This window comes from Pelodiscus sinensis, chromosome W (genome assembly GCF_052426305.1).
Source record: "Pelodiscus sinensis isolate ZL-2025 chromosome W, ASM5242630v1, whole genome shotgun sequence".
In the NCBI taxonomy this organism is placed as follows: Eukaryota; Metazoa; Chordata; order Testudines; family Trionychidae; genus Pelodiscus; species Pelodiscus sinensis.
In genome coordinates this window covers 6,348,722-6,369,854 of record NC_143084.1, presented here as the reverse complement: position 1 = coordinate 6,369,854, position 21,133 = coordinate 6,348,722, and the positions used below count along the sequence as shown (strand labels likewise).

The 21,133-nt window shown below is 57.8% G+C and overlaps 1 protein-coding gene across 1 annotated transcript in view; it reads left to right on the top strand.

The window, feature by feature from the left end:
* The first annotated feature begins 1,898 nt into the window (after nucleotides 1-1,898).
* LOC112547596 (BICD family-like cargo adapter 1) overlaps nucleotides 1,899-21,133 on the top strand; it is a 293,330-nt gene continuing 274,095 nt past the window's right edge. Inside the window, exon 1 of the mRNA XM_075897779.2 lies at nucleotides 1,899-2,662. Coding sequence (XP_075753894.2) covers nucleotides 2,252-2,662 — 411 coding nt within the window. The 5' untranslated portion in view covers nucleotides 1,899-2,251. The remainder of the gene's footprint in view (nucleotides 2,663-21,133) is intronic.

Below are 21,133 nucleotides of genomic sequence, written 5' to 3'. Positions count from 1 at the left end.
GCCCAGTCCTCCCCATCGGGGGCTCGTACCCCATTCCTCCCTCACCTCCTTCCACTTACCCTTCCCTAGCCCCTTTTCTTGATGTACAAAATAAAGGACAATTGTGTTCAAAAATGGAATCTGTCTTTATTGAACAAAACTGGGGGAGACTGGGAAAAGGAGGTGGGAGAGGGGAAGAGAGAGGGTGGGAGAGGGGAGGGCAACTAAAATGATCAGGGGTTGGGAACAGGTCCCAGATGAAGAGAGGCTAAAGAGACTGGGACTGTTCAGCTTAGAAAAGAGGAGACGGAGGGGGGACAGGATAGAGGTCTCTAAAAGCAGGAGTTGGGTGGAGAGGGTGCATACAGAAAAGTTCTTCATTAGTTCCCATAAAGAAGGACTAGAGGACACCAAAGGAAAGGAATGGGTAGCAGGCTTCAAACTAGTAACAGAAAGTTGTTCTTCACAAAGCAAAGAGTCAACCTGTGGAACTCCTTGCTGCAGGAGGCTGTGAAGGCTAGAACTAGAACAGAGTTTAAAGGGAAGTGAGATCAAGTCATGGAGGCTGGGTCCATGGAGTGCTATTAGCCAGGGGGTAGGAGTGGTGTCCCTGCCCAAGGTTTGTGGAAGGCTGGAGAGGGATGGCACGAGACAAATGGCTTGGTCACTGTCTTCGGTCCATCCCCTCCAGGGTCCCTAGGGTTGGCCACTGTCGGCAGACAGGCTACTGGGCTAGATGGACCTTTGGCCTGACCCAGTACGGCCATTGTAAGCTCAGGGCTCAGGGTTGGGGGTCTCAGTGGACCCCCTTGATTTTCATGCACACCTGCTCCTGGGTGGCCAGGCTGGCAGCTCTCCTGCCCTAGACGGCCACTTTCCTGTGCCTAGTGCGGAGATTGTGGACAAGGTCCACGATGTCCGCACTAGCCCAGGCGGGTGCCCGCCTCTTGCGGTCCTGGGCAAGCTCCTGGGAGCCGCCAGCCTGGTCCCGGGAAGAGGGGGAGGGCTGGGTGGCATCGGGTGGGTGGCTCAATCTGTGCCAGGTGCAGGGTCTGCTGGCTGGGTGCTGGCAGGCTTGCACCTGGCACGGGCACCGTAGCCAGCCCGTGGCCCTTTAAGGGGTCCAGGGCCGGGAGGGGGGCAGAAGAGTTTCCCTGGTGTTGGCCAGAGTGGCCACCAGGGAAAGCTGGGGAGGGCTAGCCTCCCACTTGTTCGAATTAAGGGGCTACACAGCCCTTAATTCGAACTAGCTAGTTTGAACTAGGCTTAGTCCTCGTAAAATGAGGTTTACCTAGTTCAAACTAAGCGCTCCGCTAGTTCGAATTAAATTCGAACTAGCGGAGTGCTAGTGTAGCGCCTATTAAAGTTAGTTCGAACTAACTCTGTAGTGTAGACATACCCCTAATGACTAATTTGGGTGTGAGCAGGCCTGGGTTCATTAGCATCTGGAGCAGGGATTTCCCATCAGGCAGTGCTTCTCTGCTTTTGGTATCCCATAGTTCACTGCAGTTCCTGCCTTGGAAGAGCTGGTCTCCATTCTGTATGCTAATGAGTTCTATCTTCAATGCGGATGAGGCTGGGGTGGTTCCTTAATTAGTTTGTGTGTCTTCCCCCACCTTTTCCTTGCTTTGTCTGATTCTAGCAAAGGCTTAGGGGAAGGGGGGAGGATGGTTTTCCATGAATGTCACTCCCTGGCTCCTAAGAGCACAGGGCTGGTAGGTAACACCGTCCTGAGTGTCTCTGCTGGAGGGAATGTTCTGGGAAGTGGGGTGAGGCTCGGGGCACAGAAGGGTTAATCAGGGCAGCACCTGGGTGCGGGCCTATGGAGCTACCCGGCTTAGCGAATCAGAGCGCCTCGGAGAACAGGTGTTTGCTGTCGTCAGGGCTCTGGGTTGGAAGGCCCGGGCAGAAAGCGGGAGGGCGGTGCCGGCTTCGTTAGGCTCCTGCAGCCGCTGCTGCGGCGCGATGTTCTGCAGGCGCCGCGGCGGAGATGGGGCGCTGGCAGCAGCGCTGTGGAGCGGGCCCGGCAGCAGCAGGGCGCCCCGCGCGCGCTGAGACAGCCCGGCTCCAACAGGAGGGCGGCTAAGGCGACTCCTCGCGTCCTCCCGGGGGGCGGCGCGCGCGGCGGCGGCGGCGGCTGGGCGCGGGCACGGGGAGCGGGGCAGGCTCCTGGCGCAGCCCAGCGTGCGGGAGGAGAAGGGGAAGAGACAGCCCCAGCAGCGGGGGCCGGGCTCTCCTGCCCCCGCAGCCTGGAGCTCACGAGGCGCGGGCCATGGCCGCTTACTGCCTGGGCTTGGCAGGCGCCGCTTCAGCACCAGCAGAGCTGGACAGCGCTTGCTGCATGGAGCTGCCGGGGGCCGCGGGAGCAGGAGCCGCCCGGAGCCCCGCCGCCGCCGCCGCTGCCTTAGCTCCGCTCCAGGGCGCCCCGGGGGAGCTGGAGTTGGCGCTGGAGGAGGAGCTGGCTATCTTGGCCGCCGCCGGAGAGCAACGGCAGCAGCAAGCTGGAGAGCAGGAAGCGGGGCCTGCTCCGTCCGGGCAGCCGCCTGAGTTGCTCTCGCTGATCCGGCAGAAGGAGAAGGACTTGGTTCTGGCCGCCCGTCTGGGCAAGGCTCTGCTGGAGAGGAACCAGGACATCAGCCGGCAGTACGAGAGGATGCACCAGGAGCTCACCGACAAGCTGGAGGTGAGGGACCGAAGGGCTGGCCAGGCTCTGGAGTGGGGTACGGCGGGAGGAAGACCTGGTCTCTCCACGAGCTGCGGTAGCGGAAGAGCCGGCCACAGGGAAACGCATGGAACAAGACGGTCGGCGGGGAGCTTGTCTCCAGGTGCAATCAGTGGGGTGTGGGGACTCCAAGGTCACTTGTTGTCTAGAGTGCGGGGTGGGGGCAGTAGCTGTGAGCTTCGGCGCCACGAACCCTGTGGGGTGGAGTGAGGAGAAGCCCTAGGCTTCAGTGACACTATGTGCGGGAGCAAGTGAGAACTGGAAACCTGGTCTAAGAGACTCTGGAAGGGGAGAAGGGAGAGAAATCTGGATTCCAGGACTAACAATGAGCATTGCAGGGCCTGGATGGTGAGATGGTAAAAGGAAGGAGTTGCATTAGCATTTGTGGTGGGAAGTACAGGTCTCCAAGGACTAGAGAGGGTGGAGGAGCTCCTTTAGAAAGCGTGGAGGAGGGTCTTTTTTTCATAGCAAGTTTTTCTACATCTCAGCTGGTCTCAAGTTGGCAATGCTAAGTTCAGTGGTATTGCTAGAGGGTTTTATTGTAAGAGCACAAGTAACAAGCTTTCTTCCTTTTCCATCTTCAGCCAAATTACTTTTCCTTTAAAGGTAACTTCCGGGGACTTGTTTGTAGGTTTCAAGTTCAAGTCATTTTTATCCAATTTATTTGAATGTGTGTAATGTGTTGTGTATAATATACATTATACATACTAACTCCCATTGTACTACAAGGTTTAATTCCTTCTAAAACAGTGGGTCTCAAACTTTTTGGCCTATGGCCCACCTGGCTCAATGCAAACCTTTCTGTTGATCACCAGTTGCTAATGGAAACTCACCATTAATTACATAATTATGCCCGAGACATTTTGCTAGTGCTGCAGCTAGGGAGAATGGGTTAATTTAACCAGTAAGAAAGGAAATATTAATTTGAAACAGATTAAGTGCTTTAACTTTCTCATTTTAGTTTATTTAAAATGAAGTTTGATAAACTAACATTAACTTATGTCCAACACAAAAGAGCCCCATGTTTTTCTTTATTAATGGCAGGGCGGGGAACCTTTTTTGAATTGGGGGCCACTGACCCACAGAAAAATCAGTTGGGGATCACACAAGTGAGAAGCCAAAAAACCTCTAAAACCCCCCAATACCTCCAACCCTCACTGATGTGGCCCCAACTGAGACACCTCACCCCTCTGGCACTCCAGCCCCACAGGGCAAGGGGGAGGACTGAGGTTCAGAGTTCCCATGGGCTGGATTTACTCTTCCAGGGCTAGTGGATATTGTGGACCCCCCCCCCCCCAGGCTCTGGGGTGGGGACAAAAATGAGGGGTTCAGTGTGTGGGACAGGGCTGCCAGCGAGTGGGATAGGAATGGGGGTGCAGGATCTGGGTGGGAGGTGGGGTGCAGGAGGGGGTGAGGGTGGGAGGTAGGGTGCAGGAGCAGGCTGGGGGTAGGGTGTCTGGCCAGGAGGGAGGGTGCAGGAGCAAGCTGGGGTACAGGATCGTGTGTGTACACGCGCGAGAGAGAGGGGGATTGGGGTGCAGGTTCTGGGCACAAGGGGGGAAGTTACCTGGCTTCACACCCCTGTCACTCCCAGGCACAGCCTCCTGCTGCTCCCACTGGCCACAACTCTCGCCAATGGGAGCAGTGGGGAAAGCCTCCAGACAGCACATCGCTGCGCTGCAGTTCCCCCAGCGGAAGGGAAGATCAGCAGCATGTGGAGCCACTTGCTCTGTCTCCGTGAGCCAGGTCTGGTGGGGAAGGTTGGGGCTTTTTCCTCCGAGCAAGAAGCTGGAGCTGGTGCTTTAGTTGCACTGCAGCCATGAGCACCAGCACAGGTTCCTGGCTGCGGTGGGGTGGTTCAGCTCGACCTCCTCTCTTAGGGCTATTGAGGATGGGAGGAAACTGAAAATCTGACTGCCCAAAGATAAGGTATAAAACATTGCAAAAATCTGTCTACACACCTACTAGATCCTGACATGGAAACTATAGTTTCATTTCCATTAGCTATCTGAAGTTAATGTCACAGTTTTGTTTTAGTTTTTTTTTTTTATAACCTGTATGTAATCAAACAACTGGATAGGTTACTGAAAGGCATTTCAGTTAGAAATTATGCCCACCCACTGTCTTTAAAACATTTCTCTGGTGGTGTTGGTCTTCTAGAAAACAGTAGTTCTTTGTACAGGTACCTTCATTTCTTGTGTTTACTGGAGGTGAGGCACGTGGTTATTGTAAAGGGGGAAGCCACAACAGACCTGGAAAGGCCTTCAGCAAAGCATTGGATGAATATTCCCTCATAATGATAGGGTTTTTCCCCATTTTGAATAAATAATTATGAAATAGAGAAAATATTCCTCCTTTCCATTTTTTTTTACTGTGTAGAACTTTGAACATATTTATACTAATTCAGACTACAATATAGTGTGCTGAAAGGTCTGTGAAGTAGGTGCTGACTCTGAATAAGTAGGTAGAACAGTAGGTATTGTGGCTATTCTGACAAAGTCCCTTGTTAGCTTTTCATAGGTTCTGTGCTTCTTGACAGTTTATGTGCCTCAGGGTATGTCTACACTACAACCCTAGTTCGAACTAGGGTGGTTAACGTAGTCAATCGAAGTTGCAAAAGAAGCCTGGGATTTAAATATCCCAGGCTTCACTTGCATCTTGCCAGGCACCACCATTTTTAAATCCCCGGTAGTTCGGACTCCGTGCCCGCGGCTACATGCGGCACGGAGTAGGTAGTTCGAATTAGGCTAATTCGAACTACCGTTACACCTCGTGGAACCTTCTTCATCACAACCTTCTTGATCATAGCCTTGAGGGTACGAATGAACCTCTCGACAAGGCCATCGGTCTGGGGCTGATAGACCAAGGTCTGCAAGGTCTGTACCCGGAGTAGTGTGCAGAGGTCCTTCATCAATCGGGACATGAATGGGGTGCCTTGGTCAGTTAAAATCTCTTTTGGGAGGCCCACTCAGGCAAATATTTCCACCAACACCTTGGTTATGCTCTTGGAGGCTGTATTTCGAAGGGGAATGGCTTCGGGGTATCACGTGGCATAGTCAAGGATCACCAGTATATACTGATGCTCCCGGGTTGTCTTTTCCAGTGGACTCATCAAGTCCATCGCAACCCGTTCAAACAGGACTTCAATAATTGGCAGTGGCACTAGGGGGGCCCTCAGATGAGGGCGAGGGCTATGTAGTTGACACTCTTGGCAGGAAGTGCAGTATTGGCAGACGTCCTCATGCACCCCTGGCCAATAGAAATGGCATAGGATCTGGGCCTGGGTCTTTTCTACTCCTAGGTGTGCTCCAAACAGTGACTATGGCCCAGATCTAAAATGGCCTGTTGGTGTTTTTGGGGTGTCAAGAGCTGGTGTATTTCCTCTTCTTGCGTATGCACAATGCAGTACAGGAGGTCCCTCTTGAGAATAAAGTAGGGGCCAGGCCCACGGGTCTTGCCTTTTACGGGTACCCCGTTTACCTCAGCCACCTCCTTCCTGGCATTCTTATACCAGGGGTCCTCCGCTTGGTCCCGCCCAAAGGTTGCTCTCCCTGGGCTGGCCAATTCGAGCCCTAGGGGGGTTCCCTCCAGCCCCTGCATTGACCCTATGGTGTTGGGACCAGCACTAGCCTCTGCCTCCCCCAGGGTCTCTGGTCCCTCTTTCGCTACTAATTCAGGGTCCTCTCCATCCTGAAGGCCACCGCTTCCCCTTTGTGAGCCCCGGGGGTGTCTGTTTAGGCAAGTGACCCTTTGAGCCTGTGTCAGGACCCACGTGCCCAATGCCTTGGCTGCGTGCCTCTGCCTCTTTGACTTTCTGCCCTCCCCCGGGCTAGAGAACAAATCTTGGGCCATCTCTGGGAATATAGGGGTATGCTGCCCTTTGACATCTGTTTCCCTAGGGTTGTGGGGCTCCCCTGGTTCCTGCTGTTCAGGGGGAAGCAGGCTTCCAAACCCTGGAAAATCCCTTCCGATGAGCACTGGGTAGGGGAGGTGTGGGACCACCCCAGCTAGGACCTTGGTGCTGGTCCCTTGGATTTCCACCCTTACCCTGGGGTAAAAGTTTACCATCCCATGGATGCACGTAACCCCTGTGCGTTTTGCCGGTATTAGCTGATTGGGCTTCACTAGCTTCCCTGAAATTAGGGTGATGGCACTCTCTGAATCTACTAGTGCCATGGTCTCCACCCCTTCTACCTGCACTGGCCGGGTGTAGTTGTGGGGGAGCAACTGCCACTCCCACCAGAATAAGCAGGGCACATGGGTCACCCCAGTCCCCGAAATTGCGCTGCATTGGTTCCTCTTGGTTGGGGCACTGGGCTGCTATGTGGCCCAGCTCACCACACCTATAGCACCGGTAGTTTTTCTTCGGGCCCTGGGGGGAAAAAAGGACCTATTCTCAGGGGCTCTTTTTCCTGGCTTATCCCCTTCAGCTTGTCCCCCCTGTGAACCTTTGCCCCCCCCCCTTCCTCCCTTCCGTGGCTCCCCAGGCCCTTAGATGCTTGATCCCATGGGCTTGGGGTTGGCAGCCTCCTCCTGGGGCCAGACCTATCCTCCTTATGGGGAGGAATTAACTCTCTTGCCGCTAGCCGCTGTGCCACCAGTGCAACCATCTCGTCGTAGGTGGTGGGGTCATTCTGGCGCACCCACGCCCGAAAGTCCGGTGGCAGTTTCTGCACGAACTGGTCAATAACTAGGGTCTCCATTGCGGACATCAGGGCGCAGCTACTTCCAAGCAAGGTGGATTAATTCGAACAGCTGGGTTCTTGGGGTCCTTCCCTCTTGGTACTTCCATGTGCGATACTTCTGGGCCCGGGCAGCCACGTCTGCTCCCAGTCGTGCCAGGATCTCTTCTTTAAGCTGGGGGTAAACACTCATGTGTTCCATCGGTAAGTCATAGTTGGCTCGCTGAGCCTCCCCGCAAAGAAATGGGGCAAGGATGCTGGCCCATTGTTCCTCTGGCCAGGCCTCCCGCTGTGCAGTCCTCTCGAACGCAAGGAGGTAAGCCTCTACGTCATCGTCCGGCAACATCTTGGGGAGAAAACCTGCGGCCCTCAGGGCTCTCACACACTCACTGATGGGTGTTCGATTTGCCCACCTCCACAACTGGTCAACCATTTCCCCAAGGAGGGCGCAATCTGCAGAAGCCTGTTCTGTTATGAGTTAGTTTCTTGCTGCACCCGCATGGCTTTCTGTTAGGCTGCCATAGCTTGCACCAATGCCTTCGCTACATCCTCCATTTTGGGGAACGCCCTTGGTTCCAAAACCACCACAAGTGGTGGTGAGGAGGGCATTACCTGGGTAACAAGGGGGGGGGGTGGGGGAGTGAAGACAGACCTCCAGATCCACACCCAAGTGCCCCCAATTATTTTTGTCTTCACTTTTTCCTCTCCCCCCCCCCCCCCCCCCATTTTCCTTCTTGTTGCTGCGCAGTAAAGGATATCCCACTCCTGACACGTGTGTGACAAAGTCCCTTATTAGCTCCCCAGGGGTTCTGTGCTTCTTGACAGTTTCTTGTGTGCCTCAGAAACTCACAGTGACCCCTTTGTTGCCTTGGGACTTCCCCAGAGTAAGCGGGGATCCTTGCCTGAGTCATTCTCATCACAGGCAAGTCCTGAGTAGGGGGGCAGGGGCGGGGAGGAGACAAACCCCCTTTTCCTGGCCTGGGAGAAAACCTATTATAGGCCTTAACTAGCAACAGGTGCTTAATTAATCCCTGTTGCAGATTGACTCCTAATTAGGCCTCCATTGTCTGCCCTGATTATCAGACTGTGTTCAGGTGAGTCTAATTGGGAAACAAAGCCGCATTCACCCACCTCCCAATATGGCTACCTTCTATAGGATTTTGTAGATCTTCCACGAGGCCTTGGTAGCTCCCTGCTCTTGGGGTGCTGCATATTCTCCTGCACCCCTCCTCTCACCTTCTTTTTGGGAGGGGGGTGTCTGTGGAGGGGGCTGCTTTTTTGTGGCAGGCAGGCCCTGGCTACCCTTACATTCTAGGCCAGGCCCCCTTTTCCACCCCGGGGGTGTCTGTTTAGGTCTTTCCTGCCCTGCTTCTTTGGTGGTCTATTGGCCCACCCCTTTCTCCACCTCGGCAGGCCTAACCTCCACCATTCCTGCTGCTGCTTTCCCTGAGGCAGAGGCGGCAAGGGGGCTGTTTTAGGGCAGCCCCTGGGGTTCTCTCTCCCCCCACAGCTTGTCCTGTGTTGGGGAGGATACCAGGGGTATGTCTAGACTACAGGTTTTTGTCGACAAAGCGACTTGCTTTGTCGACAGAACTGGATGTAGTCTAAATGCTCTTTGTCGACAGAAGCTTTGTCGACATGACAGTGCAGACGAAAAGGACAGTGTAGACGCAATAACGCCTTCTGTTGACAGAACTCTGTTGACAAAAGGCGTTATTCCTCGTAGAATGAGGTTTACTGCCATTGACAAAACTGCTGAGTTCTGTCGACTTAGTGTCGACAGAACTCAGCGGCAGTGTAGACGCAGCTATAGTTTTGTCGACAAAAGTCCACTTTTGTCGACAAAACCCTGTAGTCTAGACACACCCTAAGGGACCTTTCCATCAGGACCCCTGGGTGGGGGCTGGTGCGGGTCTTGCGGGGTGCTGGGGGTGGTTCACCTCCCCCTGCTTCCCCTGCTTTCTGCTGCTGCTCCTTCCCAACCCCAGTTGCTGTAGGGGCCTTTTTCCATTCTTGGCCCCACTGCTTGCCTCCCCACCCCTCCTCTGCTCTGCTGGGCCTTGCAGCAGGTGCTGTGGGCCTGCTGCTCAGGCACCTGTGGGCACACTGGTTCCCTTCCCTCAACTGTGTCTACCCCCCCCCCCCCCCCAGCAGGTATCTTTTTACTGCCTCCCTTTTCCACTGCTTGTCCCACCCATCCTCTTGTGTGCCCATACCCCATACTTGTGTTTAGTGCCTGAGCTTCCACCTCTCCCTTTAGTTACTCCTTACACACACACACAGTTTCACTTGTCCCTAAGGGTATGTCTACACTACCCTCCTAGTTCGCACTAGGAGGGTAATGTAGGCATACCGCACTTGCAAATGAAGCCTGGGAAATTCAAATGCCGGGCTTCATTTGCAAGTGCGGTGCCTACATTACCCTGTTAGTTCGAACTAGCGGGGTAGTGTAGACATACCCTTAGAGCTTGGGTGTAGGGATGGTCTGTCATTCGCCCTCCTGTCCTTGGATCAGGAGAAGGCGTTCGACTGGATGGACGACAGGTACCTCCTGGGCACCCTGCGGGCCTTTGGCTTTGGGCCCCTGTTACGCCTCTACCTTGAAGGCAGGGGGAAAGGAGGGGGGGGCCCCCCTTATCCTATCTAGAGAGACACCGGACCCAAATCCGTTTTCTCAATTGCTAACCTTTAATTTCTAATACACGCACCGCGTTGCCGATTCCGAACAGCACGCCCGTGGTGCCAATGACCACCCTCTCGGAGAAGGGTGAGAGGGAGGGGGTCCGGGCCCGCCCTCACTCCGGACCCCGACCCAGGGCCCTAAAGCCAGGACGCTAGTCCCAGCCAATGACGGGGGGGGGGTGTTTGCAACCCTAAACTCCCCCGTACTCGGGTTCCGCGGCCCAGCCCTGGGTCACTTCTCCCTCTTCCCCCAAGTCCCCCCTTGCTGCGGCTCACCGGCCCCCGGGGTTGTGCCTCACCCAGGGGCACCAGTAGCCGCTACCTTCCGGTCCCCCGGTGTGCTCCCCGTCTCCCGGGCTGCCCCTCTGGACGGGCGTCCCGGCGTTTAAATTTCCCGCCCGGCGCCGGGGGATGACGCCCCCCCCCCGACGTCCATCTTGTGCGCCGCCTGTTCTCGTCGCGGGGGTGACGTCACGCCCCGCGCCGAATTGCACGGACGCCGCTCCCCTGGGCGGCGTCCGCTGGCTGCCCCGAACCGCGTCTCCCGGCGGTCGGGGGGAGCCCGTGCCGCGGCCGGCTCCGAGAGTGGCGGGGCGGCCCCGCCACACACCTTCCCCCTTATGTCCGAGTCTCTCCTTACCGGCCCGCCCTCTAATGTTTCATCTATACGTGACAGGCAGTCCGCATTCCCGTTCGCGGCTCCTGCCCGGTGTGTCACCTGGAATTGGTACGGTTGCAGGCTCAGGTACCACCTTAACACTCGTGGGTTGGTCTCCTTCATCGTCTGCATCCACTGCAGTGGCGCGTGGTCCGTTACCACGGTAAATTTCCCCCCTACAAGAAAATACCGCAGTGAGTCAATTGCCCATTTCAGAGCCAGGGCCTCCTTCTCTATCGTTGCGTACGCCTTCTCCCGGGGAAATAACTTGCGGCTCAAATATAAAATAGGATGACCCTCGCCCCCTCCTCCTGGGTCAAGACAGCCCCTAAACCGGCTTCTGACGCGGCAGTCTGTAATACGAAGGGTTTATCAAAGTTTGGCTGTGCCAGCACTGGCGCGCATACCAACCGTCCTTTTAGCTCTTGGAAGGCTGTCTCACATTCTGGGGTCCATCTTACCCGGTCGGGTTGTCCTTTTCGGGTGAGGTCTGTGAGAGGGGCGGCTATCGATGCGAAATTAGGTATAAATCGTCTATAATACCCTGCTAAGCCGAGAAATTGCCTTACTCGTCTTTTCGTAGTTGGGGTGGGGTATTCGCGTACCGCCTGAACTTTGTCTATCAGGGGTCTGAGCTCCCCCTTCCCTACTGTATATCCTAGGTACGAGACCTCCGACTTCCCAAACTGACATTTTTTTGGGTTGGCAGTTAGGCCTGCCTGGTGTAGGGTTGCCAATATCGCCCTCAGGTGTTCCAGATGTTCTTCCCAGGAATTGCTGTACACGATGATATCGTCGATATAGGCAGCTGCGTAGTTCTGGTGATCTTTCAAGACGCGGTTCATCAGTCTCTGAAATGTCGCTGCGGCCCCGTGTAGTCCGAACGGCATTTTCGTAAACTGATATAATCCGAAGGGGGTGGCGAACGCCGTCTTCACCTGTGCTTCTGCTTCCAGGGGGATCTGCCAGTAGCCTTTCGTCAGGTCTAATGTCGACAGGTATATGGCCCCTCCCAGGCAGTCCAGCAGCTCATCTATCCGCGGCATGGGGTAGGCATCAAAACGGGATATGGCATTTACTTTTCTGAAATCTATACAAAACCTAACGGACCCGTCGGGTTTAGGCACCAGGACAATGGGGCTCCGCCACTCGCTATGGGATTCTCGTATCACTCCCCAATCTAGCATAGCTTGGAGCTCCTCCTTTACCGTACCCCACAGTTTCCGGGGCAGCGGGCGCATATTGTCCCGTACCACCTTCCCAGGCTCCGTCCTAATTTCGTGTTGCACTAGTGTCGTTTGCCCGGGGCGGCTGGTCAACACCCCCTTGAACCCCTCGAGGAGGCCTCGTAGCTGTTCTCGTTGTGCGCGGGAGAGGTCTTCGCCGACCTGTATCCCGTCTAGCCTGATCTCGGGTTCTCCCCAGGGCCCGAACTCGATGTCGGTTGACCGGGGTTCTACTAGGAGGGCCTCTCGGGGGTTCCATTTCTTTAACAAATTAACGTGGTAGATTTGTGCCTCTACCCGGTTTCTATTCACCCGGACCTCATAGTCGACAGGCCCCACCCTCCTCAATACTCGGAAGGGTCCCTGCCAGTGGGCTAACAATTTCGACTCCCCGCTAGGCAGTAATAAGAGGACTTGGTCTCCGGGTTCGAACTCCCGTACCTGGGCCTTCTTATCATAGTTCTCTTTCTGTCGGTCTTGTGACTTTTTCAGGTTCCCTTGGGCCCACTCTGCCAAGTCGTGCAGGGTCCTCTTTAACTTGCCTACATATTGGGCTGTCCCCAGCGCGGTGGAGTTATCGGCCTCCCAGCCTTCCCTTACCAAGTCCAGGATGCCTCGCAGCCGTCGCCCGTACAGTAACTCAAACGGAGAATATCCCAAGGATGACTGGGGAACCTCTCGCACCGCGAACATCAGAGCTGGGAGAAGTTTGTCCCATTCGCGGGGGTCGTCCTGCGCGAATTTCCTCAACATCCCTTTCAGGGTGCGGTTAAAACGTTCCACCAGGCCATCGGTCTGCGGGTGGTATACCGAGGTCCGGATCTTCCGTATCTGCAACACCTTACATAACTCCATCATTACTTTGGACGTCAAATTCGTCCCTTGGTCCGTTAACAGTTCTTTGGGTAACCCAACCCATGAGAACAGTTTTACTAACTCCTCCGCTATTACGGGGGCGGTGGCCCGTTTTAGGGGTATGGCTTCCGGCCAGCGGGTCGCATAGTCCACAATGACCAAAATGAAACTATGCCCCCGTGCGGATTTCTCGAGAGGCCCTACCAAGTCTAGTGCGACCCGCTCAAAGGGGGTCCCTACCACGGGGAGGGGGACTAACGGCGCTGGGGGTACCCGATTGGTGGATGTCTTTTGGCACTGGGGCCACGAGCCGCAGAAGTCCTTAATTTCCTGGTAGACCCCGGGCCAATAAAATCGTTGCAATACCCTCTGCTGGGTCTTTTCCGCCCCTAAGTGTCCGGACCACGGGTGTTCGTGGGCTAGCTCTAAGACCTTCCACCGATAAGGTCGCGGTACCAGGAGCTGCCACCGCTCCTCCCCGGGGAGCTCCCCTTCTGCTACCCGGTATAAACGGTCCCCCTTCACCTCAAAGCGCGGTCCTCTGGGTTGGCGTGTGGGTCCGCCCGGCTGGGGGTCTTCCGTCGTTTGAATCTGGGCCCAGGCCGCCCGCAGGGTGGGGTCTTCCCTTTGCTGCACCAGGAAGTCTCCCTCCTCCACCTCCAGGCGGACGATCGTCGGGGTCCCCTCCGCTTTCTTTGCGTGCCCCGGATCCGCATGTTCCTCATCCCCTTGGGCTACCAGTGTCCCGCGTTCGTCCTCCCCTCCTTGTCCGGCTGGAACGGCCTCGCCCCACTGGCTCAAGAGTCTTTTTAGTCCCGGCCAATCCCGCCCCACCAGTAGCGGGTAGGCCAACTTGGGGCCTACCGCCACTATACAGTCCTCCTCCAACACCCCATCCCCGATCCGTACTCGTATGGTGGGGTAGTGGTGAACGTCCCCGTGGACACACCGGAGCGCTATGGTGGGGCCCTTAGCCTGCTTGGGGTATATTACATCCTCCCGGACTATGGTCTGCCCGCACCCGGAGTCTAATATTGCCTCCACCGGGCGTCCCTCGACCCACAGTTCCCTGATTACCTGCGCGGTGCTTGGGGCTCCACGCCTCTGGCCGAAGGTACAGTCCATCATAGGGCAGTCCCGCTTGTAATGGCCCTCTTGGCCGCATTGGTAACACGCCCCTCTGGGCGCCCCCTCCGGTGGTGGAACCCCTGGTCCAGTCTCGGTTGCCCGGTCGACCTTCGGCTCCGTTAGGGGTCGGCTCCATCGTGGGGCGAGTCTCCTCTCCGGTAGGGGTCCTAAGGGGCCTCTCCGGCCCTCCCCACTCCGTAAAGGTGTGGCTGGTTTCGCCGGGGTTGGTTCACCCTTTCTGGGTTCTCGTGGCGGCCCGCCGGTGGGTTTTCCCTCTATCCCCTCCGCGGCCAAAAAGTGCTCCATTAGAGTCACGGCTTCGTCTAGGGTTTCGGGGAGATGGCGACGCACCCACCTCTGCCCTTCCGTGGGGAGTATCCGCATGTATTGTTCTAGGATGACCATGTCGGCCACCTGTGTCCCCGTCTTATTCTCGGGCTCCAGCCACCGCATGCCCGCCTCCTTCACCCTTTGGGCCACCGCTCGCGGCCGCTCCAGTGGGTCGTACCTGGCCTCCCGGAACCTCCCTCGGTGGGTCTCTGGGGTTACGCCCAACTGGTCGAGGACTGCTTCTTTTACTTTATAGTAACATAAGGCGTCCCGTGCCGACATCCCGCGGTAGGCCAGCTGAGCGGGTCCGGACAGGTAGGGCGCCAACAGGGTTGCCCAATGTTCCTGTGGCCACCTAGCCGCTGTGGCTACCCGCTCGAAGGTGACCAAGAAGGCTTCCGGGTCGTCGTCCGGTCCCAGCTTTGTCAACCGTATAGGTAGTCGGGCTCCACTGTCCTCGTCCACTCCCGGCGTACCGGCCACAGCCCCCATGACAGCTCCCCGCGGCTCCCTGGCCGCTTGCTCCTGACGCTCTTGCAGCTGGTTCAGCAACTGCTGCAGGGCCTGCATCTGCTGTTGCTGCTGGACCTTTTGCGTCTGTCCACCATTCTATGATCCGGTTGGGTTCCATTTCGGCTAAGAGTTAAACCTTCGTTAATATCGCTTACCGTCCCCCCTAGACCCCTGTTTCGGGGCCCCTCGCCCGCATCCTCCACCACGTGTTACGCCTCTACCTTGAAGGCAGGGGGAAAGGAGGGGGGGCCCCCCTTATCCTATCTAGAGAGACACCGGACCCAAATCCGTTTTCTCAATTGCTAACCTTTAATTTCTAATACACGCACCGCGTTGCCGATTCCGAACAGCACGCCCGTGGTGCCAATGACCACCCTCTCGGAGAAGGGTGAGAGGGAGGGGGTCCGGGCCCGCCCTCACTCCGGACCCCGACCCAGGGCCCTAAAGCCAGGACGCTAGTCCCAGCCAATGACGGGGGGGGGGTGTTTGCAACCCTAAACTCCCCCGTACTCGGGTTCCGCGGCCCAGCCCTGGGTCACTTCTCCCTCTTCCCCCGAGTCCCCCCTTGCTGCGGCTCACCGGCCCCCGGGGTTGTGCCTCACCCAGGGGCGCCAGTAGCCGCTACCTTCCGGTCCCCCGGTGTGCTCCCCGTCTCCCGGGCTGCCCCTCTGGACGGGCGTCCCGGCGTTTAAATTTCCCGCCCGGCGCCGGGGGATGACGCCCCCCCCGACGTCCATCTTGTGCGCCGCCTGTTCTCGTCGCGGGGGTGACGTCACGCCCCGCGCCGAATTGCACGGACGCCGCTCCCCTGGGCGGCGTCCGCTGGCTGCCCCGAACCGCGTCTCCCAGCGGTCGGGGGGAGCCCGTGCCGCGGCCGGCTCCGAGAGTGGCGGGGCGGCCCCGCCACAGCCCCACTTTGTGGGGTTTCTCCAGGTGCTGTACGCCACTGCAGAGAGCTTGGTCAAGCTCAACTGGACCCTGACTGCACCGATCAGCTTCAGGTGGGGAGTGCGTCAAGGCTGTCCGTTGTCAGGCCAGCTGTATACTCTGGCCGTCGAGCCCTTCCTCCGCCTCCTTCGCAAGAGGTTCACGGGGTTGTTGCTCCGTGAGCCGGAGATGCAGCTGGTCCTGTTGGTGTACAGCAACGATGGACTCCTCGTGATCCAGGACCCAGGCGACCTGGCATGGGTGGAGGCCTGCCAAGCCGTCTACTCAGCGGCCTCCTCCGCCCAGGTCAACTGGGTCAAGAGATCTGGCTTGGTGGTAGGGGCCGGGTGGCAGGTGAGCTCCCTCCCACCCACGCTTCAGGTCATCGGGTGAAGCGTGGGTCCGCTGCTCTAGCTCGGCATTTTTCTCTCTGCTACGCATCCCTCTCCGCCGGAGAACTAGCAAGGTTTAGATTCCAGGGTGGTTGAGCGGCTGCGGAGATGGACAGGACTGCTCCATTATCTCTCTCTGCATGGGAGGGCACTGGTGCCGAACAAACTGGTCCTATCCATGATCTGGCACTGTCTCAACACCCTGGTCCTGACCCCGGGTTTCCTGGCTCAGATCCAGCAGCTGATGTTGCGGTTCTTCTGGCCAGGACTTGCATTGGGTCTCTGCAGGGGTTCTCCATCTTCCCCTGGAGGAGGGAGGTCAGTGGGGGCTTTCCTTTGCCGCTTCCGAGGGCTCCGATATGACCAGCAGCTCCTTTATTTGAGCGGTCCTCCGCGAGACCTCTCTGGGCTGTGAGCCTTCTACCAGGACCTGCTCCAGACCTGGAAGCTGCTTGCGGTGACCAGGTCCTTGGGAGCCACCGTGGGGGTAGACCTCGCGGAGCCCCTGCTACACAATCCACATCTACGTGTGCAGGCAGTGCACCAGAGCTTGGTCCTGGCAGAAGTCACCAGAATTGGAGACCTCCTGGACTACAGCCAGGGAGACTGGGTGGATCCTCCGGCGCTCACCCAGCGCATTGGGCTCTCCACCCTATGTACTCCCCACTGCGTACTTCAGTATGTGAAGGACGCTTTGGCAGCCACTGCTTGGATTTACCTCGACAGGGTCCTGCGAGAGGGTGCACCCTGCCCAGCCCTCACCCCTGGCTCTCCTGATCTCTCCATCGGCCCCCAGCCCTGCGTACCTTCCCAGCCACCTCCCCCTCGTCACCTGAGCTGGCTGCACGTGTTGGAGCCGGTCCCCTTCCAAACGGCGCCAAAGAGTCACCTGTACACGCTCGTGCTTCACACGCTCCAATTCCCCACCCTCGTGTCCCGCCCAGACACCAAGTGGCAGGACCTCCTACCACCAATAGAGGGTGGGGAGCCCCGGTGGGCCAGCCTCTATTAGACCTTGGTTCCACTGCCCACCGGGGACATCAGTTGGAGAATTCTCCATGGTGCTGTGAGCATGGGCGTGTACTTGGTGCGGTTCACCCCCGTTCCCGAAACTTGTCCCATCTGTGGCATGAGGGAGACCCTGGCACATGTCTACCTTGAGTGCGCCAGGTTACAGCCCCTCTTTTGGCTCCTCCAGAACCTCTTGTTGAGGTTCTGGATGCACTTTCCCCCTCACCTGCTAATCTACGCACACCCCATCCGTGGTCCCACAAAGTTGCATGATCTCCTGGTCAGCCTCCTCCTGGCTGTCTCTAAACTGGCAATTTAGAAAACCAGGGAGCAGAGGTTAGCCGAGAGAGGGGCCTGTGACTGTGGGACCTAGTTCCTGCATCCGCTTACGTATCCGGGTAGAGTTCCACTGGGCGGCGTCCACTGGCTCTCTCGAGAACTTTGAGGGGCAGTGGGCACTGGCCAGGGTTCTTTGCTCGGTGTCCCCATCCAGTTCCTTCATTTTAGCCCTTTGACCCTCACACCCGTCCCTGCTTTCTCTTAATTTGTCCCAAGTAATTAGTTGGTTTTTCTGGGCTCTGTGGACCCTCCCCGTAGGTTGTGGGGAGGTCCTTTAGATGTGGGCGGGCTAGTGCCCGCCCACCTCCCGGACACCAATAGGATAAGATTTTTGCAGTTCACAGGCTGTGGTCTGCCACAATATAAATACTTATGACTTTATTCTGTGAGCTTTTTCATCCTAAGGGAAATCTGTCTTTTTGTTATTTAGCCCAATGCTTTATTATAGCCAATCAACTTCTCAATGATTTTGCTCTTTTAATAGCAACAGTAGTGAAGGTGACTGAGGGGGCGCGAGGGGGTCACTCACCACCGTAGCGGGGGTCCGTCGTCTGTCCCCGGAATCAGTCCATTCCGTCTGGCCAGGCCTCCGCTCACGGGCGTTCCCCTCTGGGCCCCTTCCAGTCACATATGTCTCTTCGCCACACTGCCCTCTGGCAGTGCCCAAGTCACTCGCTCTGAGCCCCCCTTCCGGGGGTTTGGTGTCTCGCCAGCAGGCCTGTCCGAGCACCCTGGCCCAGCCTAACTCTCTAGCCCTGCCCTAGCTCCAGAGAGCGTCCTGCTCCCTCGGCAGCCAGGCTCACACTGCCTGTGCTGAAGCAGCCCTTCCCCTTTATAGCTCCCAGCTGGGCCTTAATTGGCCAACGCCGCCCAGCTGGGCTGAATTCCCCGGGCCTGCTCCAGGCCAGGGTTTGGCTCTTAAAGGGGCCAGTACAGGGCAGCTGCCCTGTTACACACCCTCCCCCTTAACTATCTCCCGGGGGGGGGGTTCCCCTGCTGCCTGCCCGGTTCCCCAAGTCCCAGCCCCCATCTTGCTATGAGGCGGGCCACAGTTCCTGGCGTGTCCATATCCCGTCCTCCTCTCGGAGTGGACCTGGGACGGCCCGGGGGGGGGGGGGGGGGCAGGCCCGCCCGTCTCACTGCGCCCCGGCCCAGGGACCCTGAGTGCAGCCGCGTTGCTGCGATTGCCTCAGTCCGGACTTTGCTGGCCGTGGAGGCTCTCCGCCTGAGCGACCCCTGGGCCCCTTCTTCCCCCCTCCCTTTCCGGGTACCTGTAGCCTCTGAGGGCCCGTCGGGCTGTCGAGCTGTCCCAGTCGTCCTAGTAGGGTCCAGGCGGCCCACTCAAGGGGTCCAGGGTTGGGTCCTGCGAGGTCCCGCCGGCGGTTCGGCCACAGCGTTCCAGCACCCATCGGGGATCGAGCTGGTCCAGCCCGTCAGGCTCGTCCTCGGGGTCCAGGGGGGCTCCTGCCGCTGGTCTGCGCCCGGCCTCCGTACCCCATTCTGGGAAGTTTCGGCCGGCCTCCAGGAACTCAGCTGGGGGCAGCCCAGCCTGGGCCTTAGCCTCCCCAGGCAGGAGTTCGGGGTCTGCCTCCCGCTCCTCCAGTGGCTGGGCCCTGACTGCCCTCTCCCGCCGTCGTCTTAACCTCCCTGCCCCGCCCTCTGAGTTCCGGTCAGGTGACGGAGTGGGGTTCGCCTCTGCCCACCCGGGCGTCCTGAGGGGTTCCTCCTCCTCTGGTTCCGTGGGCGGCCAGTCCGCCCGGCTACCTGCCCTCCCCCATAAGTCCCGGTCCCCCACCTCGGGGTTGGATTCTTGTTCCTCATCCAGGCGGGACAATGCGTCCGCATTGGCGTTGGCCTTGCCCGCCCTGTGGTGTATGGAAAACACATAGGGTTGAAGGGCTAAATACCACCTCATAAGGCGGCTATTGGTGTCCCGCATGGTTTGTAGCCACTTTAGCGGGGCATGGTCTGTCAATAGGGTAAACTCACCCCCTAGCAGGTAGTACCTTAGGGCTTCAACCGCCCATTTGATCGCCAGGGCCTCTCTTTCTATTACGGAATACTGGCGTTCTCGGGGAAACAGCTTACGGCTGATAAAGACCACCGGATGCTCTTCTCCACCAACCTCCTGGGAGAGTACGGCACCCAGCCCAGTGGCGGAGGCGTCTGTCTGTAGACAAAAAGGTTTATCGAAGTCTGGGCTAAGCAAAACGGGCTCGCTACACAGGGCTTCTTTAAGTTGTTGAAAGGCCGAGTCACACTCTGTGTCCCACTTCTCTCTCTGAGGTTTGTCCTTCGTGAGCAGAGAGGTGAGCGGCGCCGCTATGCTAGCAAATTGGGGGACAAATCGGCGGTAGTACCCCGCCAGTCCCAGAAATTGTCGGACCTTCCTTTTCGTGGTCGGGGTGGGGTAATTTCGTATGGCCTCTACCTTCCCCACCAGGGGCCGGACTAGCCCGCGCCCCAAACGATACCCCAGGTAGGTGGTCTCTTGCGCGCCGACTTTACACTTTTTGGGGTTGGCCGTGAGACCCGCGTCACGGAGCGTTCGTTGTACTGCCGCCACTTGGTTTATGTGGTCCTCCCAGTCGCGCCCGTAGATGACCACGTCATCCAGGTAAGCTGCAGCATACGCCAGATGAGGGGCAAGCAGGCGATCCATCATCCGCTGGAAGGTGGCGGGTGCCCCATGGAGGCCGAACGGCATGCGCACGAAGTGGAAAAGCCCGGACGGGGTGGTGAAAGCTGTCTTCTCCTGGGACTCCCGATCCAGCGGGATTTGCCAATAGCCCTTAGTCAGGTCGAGGGTTGTTATGAACTTGGCTTTTCCCAGGCGCTCCAGCAGCTCATCCGTCCGTGGCATCGGGTAGGCGTCAAACTTCGATATAGCGTTTACCTTTCGAAAGTCGATGCAAAACCGAAGGCTTCCGTCCGGTTTAGGGACCAACACGATCGGGCTCCTCCACTCACTCCTGGATCGCTCGATCACTCCCAGCTCCAACATGGTGTGGACCTCTCGTTCCACGACGTCGCGCATCCGTCGGGGAAGAGGTCTGTTTCCCTCCCGCACGACCTGACCGGGCGGAGTCCGGATGGTGTGCGTTATCGCCGAGGTTCGGCCCGGCCGCGAGGTAAAGGTCCTGGCGAAGGTTTCGACAAGCAGCTGGGCTACGCGCCGTTGGTTCTGCGACAGGGTGTCCGCGAGCTGGGGTGTCTCTTCCTCCTCGGTGTCAGGGACCCTAGGACCTAACCCGGGTTCCGACGGGTAGGGCGCGACCAACATGCATTCTCGCTCTTTCCAGGGTTTGAGGAGGTTCACATGATATATTTGTTTCTTTCTTCGCCGGTCCGGCTGATGAACCTCATAGGTGACTGGGCCCACTCGTCGGGATACCTCATACGGCCCCTGCCAGCGGGCCAGCAATTTTGACTCCTCTGAGGGGAGTAACAGCAGCACCCGATCCCCGGGTTCAAACACTCTTTCCTGGGCTCCCCGGTTATACCCTCGCTCCTGCTCTCGCTGGGCCGCCTGTATGTTTTCTTGAGCCAAGGCCCCCACCTGCGTGAGTCTCTCCTGTAGTCGAAGTACGTACTGCAGAAGCCCGACCGAAGAGGAGGGGGTCCGTTCCCAGGTCTCCCTAACCAGATCGAGGACGCCCCGAGGTCGTCTGCCATACAGGAGCTCGAAG